Below are 11,419 nucleotides of genomic sequence, written 5' to 3'. Positions count from 1 at the left end.
AAAGAGTTCATTTCTTCTTTCATTGAAAACTCTCATTGAATCTTTGTATCCACCTACATAGATTCATCATAATATTCAAGTTCACCAGCATCACTATGTAAAATAGAATACAATGAAGGAGAAAATCTTTCTAGAGGTCTACTTAGCCTTGTTAACCAACATTCACTGGGGTGTATGGTATTTGTTATTGTGGTTTTGGTAGATCATGAGGAACTACTAGAACATTATCTTTTGGAGTATCATTCAACACTACATAATCATTTTCTTTCTTCTCATGATGCTCCAATAGATCTTTGCCCAACACTTTCTCATTGAATATGACATCCCTACTTCTTATGATTTTACAATTTTCAAAATCCCAAAGCCTATAACCAAATTCATCAATATGTACAACCATAATTCTTTCTTTTAGTAGGTCTATTTTGATAGTATCCTATGGTATCTTCTAAAAGAACTCACTAGTGCATTGCAAGACTTAATTTCTTAGAGTGCCCTTGACTATGTTTACTTGTAAAGTATGAATTATTTTTTCTAGATCTAAGTTTATAAGGTACATCTAAATATAAACATGCTTACATTTAAATCTTCATATTTAGATCTATCAGATATGCTCTTAAATTAGTTTTGTTTCTATTAGCAACAAGATTTCCTCAAATCATTACATAACTTAAATCCAATATACAAAGAAAAACTCTTTACATAAACACACTAATGTATCATGCTCTTTTCCACCCAACCTTAATTGCATCATGAGATCTCATGGATCCTAGTCATACCCTCGAGGAAGAGAACTCATTGCAACCAAGATTTTGGATGATATCTTCAGAGTTGTTTCTAATGCATTATGAAATATTTTCTCTAAATTATATTTGTATCACAACAAAAAGAACCATATTAAGAATGTAAAGGAAGAGTAACTTATCTTTTGTTGAGCTATCCCTTATGCATAATCACCATCTTCAAAATCCTAGATCCATCTCTCCTATTCCTCCCCTTGAATGTTAGACGGTCAACAAAGCTAAGTACTAGAAAGATTTTCTCCCTCTTTGTACTCTATTTTACTAACTAATGTTGGCGAACCCAAATGCTATGACAAATCTGTGCACATGGATACAAAGATTCACTAGGAGTCTGCAATGATAGAAGAATGAACTCCTTGCTGAAAAATCAGACTTTGGATTTATGTGAATTCCCTATAGGTAAAGGGGTTGTACAGAATAAATGAGCTTATAGATTGAAAGAAGAAGATGGACGTAAGAAAATATTTAAAGTTAGGTTTTTTGTAAAATGATTTGCACATAAAAAGGGCATTGATTTTGATAAGATATTTTCTCCTATTTTTAAAATGACTTTCTTGTAGTGTTCTAAATATTGTGGCTACTAAAAAGTTTATATGACTTGAAGCAAGCACCTCGGTGATGGTATCTGAAATTTGATAGTTTTATGCATGAGCATTGATACAGTAGGTGTCATTCAAATTATTGTGTTAATTTTAAGAGGTTAAATGATGAAATCTAAATTATTTTATGTTTATATGTTGATGATATGCTTGTAGATGGAGCTAACATAGATAACATTAAGGGGCTAAAAGAACAATTAGAACATTCATTTCCTATGAAGGATTTGGGAAAATGAAAATAATTCTTGGTATAAAATTTTGTAGAGAGAGGAAGAACAAAAAATTGATGTTATTTTAGGTTGACTATATTGAGGTGTTGCAACATTTCTCTATGGAGAATGCAAAAGCTATCAGCACCCCTTTACCTGGTCATTTGAAGTTGACTAAGGAGATGTATCTAAGGACATTGGAAGAGGAGAATAAGATGTCTAAGGTACCTTATGCTTAAACTATAGAAAGCTTAATGTATGCTATGGTATGTACTAGGCCAGTTATTGCACATGTAGTGGGAGTTTTTAGCAAGTATATGAGTCATCTAAAGATTGAACACTAGAATGCACTTAAATGGATTCTCAAATATTTGAGAGAAACATCCAGTAAGTGTTTACATTTTGGGGGCTCTACTACTAATTTACAAGGCTATGTTGACTCATATTTGACATGGGATATTGGGGTACTACAGGTTATGTATTTACTATTGGTGGGACAACAGTGAGTTGGATTTCTTGGTTGCTGAAGGTTAATGCTTTATCCATTATAGAGGTAGAGTATGTTGTTGCTATAGAGGTGGCCAAGGAGATGATATGGCTTTAGTTATTCATGAAAGAATTGGGACTCCCACAGAGGGATAATTATTTTTTTACAAATATCTAAGTATCATTTATCTTTCCAAGAACTCTGCTCTACATTTAAAGACAAAACACATATAGTTGTGGTACCATTTTATTTGGTTAGTTTTGGATGATGGAAAGTTAAAGCTAGAGAAGATACATTGAGATGATAATCCAACATAATGTTTACAAAAGAAGACACAAGGGAGAAGTTGAACTCTTCAACTTTGATTGGTCTTTTAGACTTAACAGAATAAAAGAACAACAGAGTCTAGGGTGGTTTAATATTCCAATGGGAGCTACAAGTTTAGCAGTGCTATGATCAATCTCGAAGTGGGAGATTATTGTTGTGGATTATGATTAATCTCCAAGTGGGAGATTGTTGTAATGTGGAGCCTAATTAGACTTGGAGGTTTATTCGGCACAATTTCCCCTAGATTATTTCTATGGGGCATTTGGGTGTAACACCCCCAAGATGAGCTCAAAGGGAAACACTCTTTGTTGGGTCCTAGGGTGGGGTCGATGAGAAGCAAAGGTTTTCAAGAGTAGTGTCCCCGAAGCCAAAAATGAATCTACTATTATAAAAGGCATCAAATTCTATTGTTCTTTTGGATGACTTATTTTAAACCTAATTTTAGAAGCATAAAAGCTTGTATAAAATGGCTTAGGGTTAGGGATTTCATTATGTATGATTCAATATTATAGCTTTTTGCGACAATATTGAGCAATAAGGGATTGCAGATTGTAATCACTGAATAATAATATTGGACTTATTGTTGGTGGACATAGCCCATAGATTGGGTGAACCACATTAAATCCTTGTGTCTTGTGTTCTCTTCTATGAATTTCTTTTTTTAATATTGGCTATATTTGAATGTAACTGTTATTTTTGTTCATGGTTATTCCTAACACAATTCGGTCTTTATGATCATTGGGGGCATAGATGTTACAACTATCGAATTCTCTGCCATCCTTTTGGCATTTAATCCATACAACCTTGTTGCATGGTGATCTCCCCAATCTTAAGTGTTGCAACTCCTATTACATCCCACTAAGATTATTGCACCTCCTTTGCCAACAACCTTTACTTCTTGTAACACCAGTACATCTATTTTCTTATTAGATAATAATAACCTTTTAGCAATATATTTCCTATCTAAGGACTCTAACCCTCTTACATTCCATGCAATTATATTAAGCTCCATCATGATACAACTTTATTTATTTGTCCTTCTATGGATTGAAATTGCTTAAGGCAATTAGGTAATTACTTTTTTTGTTTCTTATTTTCCTTAGGAAGGTTAGCAAAGCTAGGGGATCTCTCTCTTTTCTTGATAGTTTTATCTTGGTTTTAATTTTCACTAGTTTGCTGACTAACTCTCTTTAGGCTTTTTTTTTTTGCTTCCTATTTTATCCATCTCTTCTTCTTTTAGGATTTAAATACAGAGTTATCACCTTCTTTAATGGGGCATTCATCAACATTCATATTCTTCCCATCATCTTGACTAATTGCAAAAGGATCCACAATTTCCTCTACACTGGGTGGATCGAGACCAATATAGGGGGGGATCTTTTGCATCAATGGAGGCATCTTTGGAGGTCAAAGGAGGAATAGCTATGAATTCAAAATCAAAAGTGCATTTTGGTAACTACTATGTAAATAACACAAAACAAATTATGTGCAAACTACAATTGACTTAGCCATGAATGCATGATTCTTGGTTTTTTTGAAAAATCATAGTGTTTTTGGGTAGTAAATTTTGAGGGTGTGACATGTGCTTTGTAGAGCCTCTAGGCTATTGAGATTATAATTGGTGGACATTTCAACAATTGTGCCCACAATCTCCCCTCCCCTTGGGGGCATCCATCAGTGTGGGTTGTCTCTCCTATACTCCCTCCATACCATCCAATTCAAACAATGTGTCCTCCAAATTGAGACTACCATAGACTATAGATTTATGTCTTCTTTTAGCAACAAAAGTCCTCCTAATTTTTTGGAGTGCCACCAGTTGGGCATTGAGATATTTGGGCTTTTTTTACCATCTTGGTAATCAAGACCAAAGGAAATGGAATCTATGTCAGAAAAACCACAAATAATCAAAGGTTTAGATGAGGGCACCTCATCATTCTTATCACTATTTTCCAAATAATTGGCTTGAAGGGCATCAAACTATGTCTAGAGCTTCTAGTTAGTGGTGATCGAAAGCTTATGGGAGTTAGTGGGATTCAGATTCTTGGGAGCTTTCTTAGAGGAGGCAAGGCCACTTTTTAGTCTAGATAGAGAGCAATCTTTTCTCCTTTGCCCCTCCTTTTTGCACAAGAAGCAACCATTCTAGTCACTAAGGAAGGCAAGAGAAGCGACAATTGTCAATTTTTAAATAGAGTTCATCTGGAACTTTAATAACATGATTAATAGAAATTAAAACCCTAGTGTCAAAATGCAGAAGAAGATTATCAGTATGCTCTACTCTATTGGCATTTCTAATTGGAATCAAGGCCTTTGGAATGAAATTCCATAAAAATGGAGGAATATCTCCCACAATAATCTATCTAGGGAAAGAAGGGGAAACAACTTCATCAAAGTTAGCTTTTGGATTCTAGGGTAGGGCACGAAACATGCTTAGACCAATCTTCCAGTATTGTCTTTTAACTACTTCTTGTTGGTGAAGGTGATTGTTAAACAAGATTATAAGCAAGCCTTTTTGAAGTACGTAGATGAGAGTAAAATGAAATACAAATTAATTTTTCAATACATTGTGAACCCAATCATTCATATATTTCCTCCAAGGAATACTATCTAAACTATTTGTTACTAAGAATATTGTAGAACTCTTAAGCCTACTTTTCTCAAAATTTCAATTGCTATAGCCATTTGTACATTGGGCTTTATAACAAATGGGTTGGTATTAGGAATATTAACTCCCTCTTCTACCTGGAGCTAAGGTGATCCAGACGGGTTTTGCTTGAAGAAGCACACAACATTAGGGAGGGATGGAATGCCTTCAACTACTTCTCCAAAACTTTTCGTGTTGATGATGTTCTTCCTTACCCTTTCCTCGAAAAAGCCATTAAGCTGAACTACAGTAAGGTTGATTGCAATTAATGTGACAGAGGACCTTCTATCAGTGGAAGGTCTCCTCAATGGGCATGCCCTAGTTACAAAACTCAATGGAAAAAAAGCTTTACAAAATAATCATTACAAAGGCTATACAAATTTAAATATTTTATAGTAAAAAATTACTATTATTTAATAGAAATATTTAAAATATTATTTTTAGTAAACTTACTAATTTTATTATTGTTAAAATTACTTTTACAAATTAATTTTTTTAATAGTAAATTAATGTAAGGAAGCAAAGGTGAGCGGAATTGCTTCCTACGCTAATCTTTGAGAGGACGATTATGCAAATCAAAGTAACTATTGCAAAGATCTCAAGAAATGCATAATAACATAATCAAAATAACAAAGAACACACAACATAGTGATTACCATGGGGAAACCCTTCCAGGAGAAAAACCCCACCCTCCAAAACTCGCACAATGTATTATCAAACCAAGATGATTACAATGCACTTGCAATGCAAGTTCTTACAGGAGCGCATCACCACAACTCGAACTTGGAGGGACTCCTTCTAGCACCAGTCTTGCAAACTAAACTCAATTACACAAACACCTCCCCAAGTCCTCCTTTTATAGTGATTTTACAACCTAGAAACCACTTAGGGCCCGTTTGGTTGCAAGCGTAGGAATTGAGAATTAGAATAGAAAATTTGAATGAGAATGGAGAATGAAGAATAGGAACGGAAAACTGCAATCCAATCTTGTTTATCCCTTGTTTGGTTATGCAAGCTTAAATTGGAATAGGGTTAACTTGCAATCGGTGCCATTGGAAAATCGCTGAAATATTTGAAAATATTTTTGAAGATGCAATAGGCGCCATTTGAAAATCGTTTAAATATTTGAAAATGTTGAAAACAGAGTTCCAACGTTCACCCCAGATCAAAGTGGATTTGAAAATTTAATCAAATTTGAGAAAGTTAAAATGAATGCAAGAATAGCAATTCTAATTACAAGTATTTTTTGGAATGGACAAAAACTCATTTTGGAGCTAAAATGAGATTACGTTTTCCTATTCCCTATTCCTATTCCACGCACCAAACAAAAAATACAAATCATATTCTAATTTCCTATTCCTATTCCAGTTGTATTCCAGCAACCAAACGGGCCCTTAAGGTTTTACAAAAGCATGAGCAAAACTATCATGCCACATGTTACCCATTTTTGACAACAACCAGGTTAAAAATAGTAATCATGTCCACAATTTTGTCTCTTAGTCTAGACTCCCATAAAAGTCACAAAATGAGTCATCAAGGCTCTAAAAATAGCCTACCTATATTCTACTAAGGACAAGACTCATTTAACAACTCACTAACCACTTTCCAATGCATAAACAAGTGGAAAACTCCCACAAACTAATTTTGGAATTTTCCAAAAAAAGATTGCAAGGTTGAAACAAATGTTTCTCAACAATTAATATATTCTAAATTAATTAATTAATTATTAATAAAACCACAAAAATTAAAAATTAAAAATTCCCAAAAATAAAGCATGTCAGTTTTTTGAAAACTTCCATGGAACGATTCTTCTAAAAAAAGTGGAGGTGAACGAAGGACCAAAATGGGTGCTTAAAAGCTTGCGCGTACAAATCAGTTTTCAATGGAAGGGACGCAACCCTTCTCTTAAGACCAGCAATTCTTATTTATATATCGTCAAATTTCTTCCTTGACAAATAATTGCATCGATCTATTCATCTTCTTGAAGAAGTGATAATAAATTTGCATTACTCCATTCTTTGAAAAGATCCTTATCGGAAAGAAATTTGGTGCAGAGTATCACGCTTAGGTATGAAACCCCCATCAATTGTGACCTCAGATTTACAATCCCTTGAATAAAATAATATTTTGAAAATGCTTTATTAGGTTTTTAATTTGATACGGAACTGTTAAATTTTGTGTAGTATCTGTTATTTGTTATCTTTTATCTTGAAAATTATAATTGCTTTGACTGGATTTTGTAGGAGTTGGAGAAATATGGCCAAGGGAAAAGGATCCAAAGCAAAGGGCAGTAAGAAGCAGGTAACATCTCAACCTTTAGACAATTGAAACAAATGCATGCAAATGATTACATGCTAACTAAGAAAGATGATTGTATCAACAAATTTGCAGAGCTTCAGCCAACAAACACCAGTAACAGTAAATGTAAAAGATGACAGAGAAGCAAGCAACAGTGACAAGGTGACAAGTTTGAATGAGGGGTTAGTGAATACAATTACCAATGACAGAAAAGGGCTGCAAGATGAGCAGAATGCAACAAGAGTTTTGAGCCTGAATCATGAAAAAGAGTGCATTCAATTAAGGCAGGAAAAAGTAAAATTAGAAGAGGAGTTGAAAGAGCTGAATAATAGGAATGAAGAATTGCATGCCAAAATGATTGAAAATGGTGGCCTCTGGGATACTTGTAAGGCGAAGTTAGAGAGTAGAATAATAGATATGCAGAAAAAGCTTAATGAAACAAAGATTTTGGCCCACAATAATCAAGTCTCATGCAATGAGATGAGTAGAGAGAAAAGTGAGTTGGAAAATAAGTTTAATCAATCCATCAATGAAGCTAGACAACTAGAAGAAAAATTAGCAGAAGAAAGGCACTTGTGGAATATAGGTAAGAGAGAATTTGAAGCTGCACTTGCGAAATTGCAAAATGAGCTTAATGAAGTGAGAATGTCAAGCCAGAAGCATGAAGATTTGTGTTCTCAATCAGAAAAAGGTAAAAATGAGTTGGAATGTGATTTGAAGCCATCCATAGATGAAGCTAGACAGTTAAAGGAAAAGATAGCTGAAGAAAGGCACTTGTGGGATACTTGTAAAGGAGAACTTGAAGTTAGGATTGCAAAACTGCAAAATGAGCTCAACGAAGAGAGAATGTTGACTCAGAAAAATGAAGATTTGTGGAGTTATTCAGAAGAAGAAAAAAATGAGTTGAAAAAGATTCTTATAATGGTAGAAAATGAACTTGATGAAACAAAGATTCTGAGAAGGAAAGACCAAGAGCTATGTAATGTGCTAAGAGAGGGAAAAAACGAGCTGGAAAAGACACTGCTAATGTTACAAAATGAACTTGGTGAAACAAAGATTTTGAGAGGGAAAGAACAAGAGCTGTGTAATGTGCTGAATGAGGAAAAAAATGAGTTGGAAAAGGGTCTTGTAGCGCTACAAAATGAACTTGGTGAAACAAAGATTTTGAGAGAGAAAGACCAAGAGCTGTGTAATTTGCTAAGAGAGGAAAACAATCGGTTAGAAACTAGGTTAAAACAGTGCAATGACATGATTGGAGAATTAAATACAAAAATCAAAGAAGACGAGCTACTGTGGGTCAGTAATAAGGAGGATTTAGAAAGCATAGTTGTAGATCTGCAGTATGAGAAAGAGATAATGATCAAGGAATATAAAGCTCTGTGCATCCATTCAACAGAAGAAAAAGAAGATTTGGAAGACAAACTGAGAGAATGCAACAATAAGAATAAGGAATTGCATGCCCAGATGAGAGAAGATTGCCTCTTGTGGGAAGCTTGTAGGGCAAAATTTGAAGACTCTATTGCAGGGTTGCAAAATAAGCTTGATTCAATGACTAATGAAGGAAGAATTTTGAGGCAAGAATATGTACAGTTGTACGTTGAATGTGAATTTTTCAAGGCACAGTTGGGAGATTATAATGGCACACTAAGTTCCATGGAAGATGAAACATGGAGTCTAATGTCTCTCTCAGAGAGCAATACAAAGACAGTGGAAGCCCTGCAAACTCAAGTGGAATCGATCACCAATGATCAAACACATTTGAGAAAGAAATATGAAGAACTGACAACTGAAAATGAATCTCTGAAGTTGAAATTGGAAAATTATGATCATAGCTTCGATTTAGCAGAAAATGAAAGGAACTCACTTAGATCTACGTTAGCAAGCAGGGAGAACGCTTTGATTCAAGAAAATGGCTCATTGAAACAAGAAGTCCATGAGCTTCACAACAAATTGGGTATGTTGGCTAATGATTACAAAAGGGTTTCCATTAATGATATGCTCGATTCAGCAACAGGGGAGACACAGTTACTCACATCTTTATCAAAAACCACTGATAAAGTAATGGAAGATCTGGTTACAGAGAACAGAACAGCGAAACAGGAAGCCCTTCAAGTTGATAAAGAAAACCAGGCTTTGGTTCAAAAAAATTATTCGTTAAAACAGCAAGTCTATGAGCTTCAAAACAAGTTGGGTATGGGGGCTAATGATTACAAAAGCATTTCCGCTGATGACATGCCTCATTCAGCGACAGTGGAGAGGCAGATACTCACATCTCTTTCAGAAACTAGTGATAAAGTGATGGAAGATTTGCTTATGGAAAATAGAATAGTGAAACAGGAAGCCATTAAACTTGATCGAGAAAACCAACTATTGCAAAAGGACATATTTGCGAAAAATTCATTACTTCACACAAAAGATGGAAAAATTACAGAGATGAATGCAAAAATGATTGAGCTCAAGAATGTAATTGATGTCTTCGAAGAAATTGGAAGAAAACATACCAAATTACACAAGGAATCTGGAGATCTTGTAAGGGAAGAGCAAATGAAGAGAAGAGAAAGCGAGGAGAAAAGGAAGGAGGGCAGTTGGAGGGTTTCAAATCAAAACCAAAGGCCCTTTATTGGTAATTTGACATCTTGCATTCTTCCAGATATTAACAAGTCTCCTCTAAGAAAATGTTTGCCTACTGGCGCAAAATGTATCGTTCTTCCTCCAGATGCTCTACTTCGTGGGTGTCCTTATGGCTGGTTTGGTGGGATGGTATAAATAACCACCCTTTCTGCCTACTCTGTGAGAAACGTAACATTATGTTTTCTATTATCTAACTCATCCTTACAGTTTTGTGAGTTCTGATTGATGTATACCATAAAAATTCCTTCACTGCAATACATTGCAATGTTCTTAAGTTCATTTTAAATTTTGTTTATGAGATATCATATTCATAATTGCGTACAGTTTTAAGGTTGTTGAATTCTGATTGTATACTCAAAATAGTGTACAAATTTTACATACTTACGCATAAGGTGGATGTTTTGACATCAAATTTGGATCAAATCGTGCATTACTTTAGCATTTTTATTATAGAATTATCAAGGAAGCATATGAAGGTACCTAACCCTAGATTTTGTTGAAAAAATGGAGAAAGTCAAAGCAAGGTTATATCACAAAGCATAAGCCATAATTTTCTTCCTATTATGTAATTTGCATCTTATGATGAAAATAAATTGACCAAATGAAGAGAACCTTAAAAACTGAAGCGGAACAATTGTACAAAGAACCTCAATGAGAGATAGCCATGAAACTGAAAGGGGAATAATTTTCCAGAGCAAATCAATGGCAGACAGCCATAAAACTCTGCTCTTCAGTTTTGTGTAGTCAAATATGCATTTCTTAAAAGAGATAACAACACTTGAACTACGAAGAAATCCATGTGATTCTCACCTTTCTCCCTATCATAATTATGGTAAGTGAGCTGAATAGAATAGTAATATGTAAAAAATAGTAATATAATAGTAATATATAAAATATATATTTTTTATATCTTTGGGATTTGTGACATGCCTTAACTGCCTCCTGTGTTCTATAAGTCTAGTGGTTGTATCAGGCTTTGATTGGTTGATAGTTTGGTGCAATGGAAACTCTAGCTTGTAACAAGTGATATTAGAGCTTGGTTACAGATTCGAATCTCCTTGGGTAATATGCTAAGGGGGGGCATTGTTGGACTAACTGCCAATGACATGGCTTAACCGCCTTCTATGTTCTATAAGTCTAGTGGTTGTACTGGGCATTAATATGTCAACAACTCTAGCTTGTAACAGTTAAATGATGCCAACTGATGACTTTTCAATTTCACAATAAATGTAATTTGGAGATTGAATGAGATTTTCATTATTGTTTTTAAAAATTATCGATTCAAGATCTAGGCTTCGGATTGGGTTTGTAAGAAAATACAAACCAAATGCATGCGCGTGCACATGCACAAACACACATAATGGTTGAAAATGCAGAAAAAGACAAAAGATTCTCAACAATAAAGATTCTCCATATCTGTTTATCTA

The 11,419-nt window shown here is 34.4% G+C and overlaps 1 protein-coding gene across 1 annotated transcript; it reads left to right on the top strand.

Annotated features, from left to right (window-relative positions):
- The first annotated feature begins 6,958 nt into the window (after positions 1-6,958).
- LOC149536033 (uncharacterized) lies at positions 6,959-10,147 on the top strand. The gene is made up of 3 exons (XM_089804453.1): positions 6,959-7,131; positions 7,307-7,364; positions 7,455-10,147. Exons 2-3 carry the CDS (start codon positions 7,320-7,322, stop codon positions 10,125-10,127), a joined length of 2,718 nt encoding a protein of 905 aa, XP_089660579.1. The 5' UTR covers positions 6,959-7,131; positions 7,307-7,319; the 3' UTR covers positions 10,128-10,147.
- The last annotated feature ends 1,272 nt before the right edge of the window (positions 10,148-11,419 follow it).

This window comes from Cupressus sempervirens, chromosome 10 (genome assembly GCF_028749045.1).
Source record: "Cupressus sempervirens isolate cs-2001-9-10 chromosome 10, ASM2874904v1, whole genome shotgun sequence".
NCBI lineage: Eukaryota > Viridiplantae > Streptophyta > Pinopsida > Cupressales > Cupressaceae > Cupressus > Cupressus sempervirens.
This window is presented reverse-complemented; position numbering and strand designations above follow the sequence as displayed.

Bases quoted from the DNA above. Each gene is read 5' to 3' on its own strand.
- LOC149536033 (XM_089804453.1), top strand. From the start codon at position 7,320: ATGGCCAAGGGAAAAGGATCCAAAGCAAAGGGCAGTAAGAAGCAG. The intron at 7,365-7,454 runs GTAACATCTCAA...ACAAATTTGCAG, and splicing joins CAAAGGGCAGTAAGAAGCAG to AGCTTCAGCCAACAAACACC.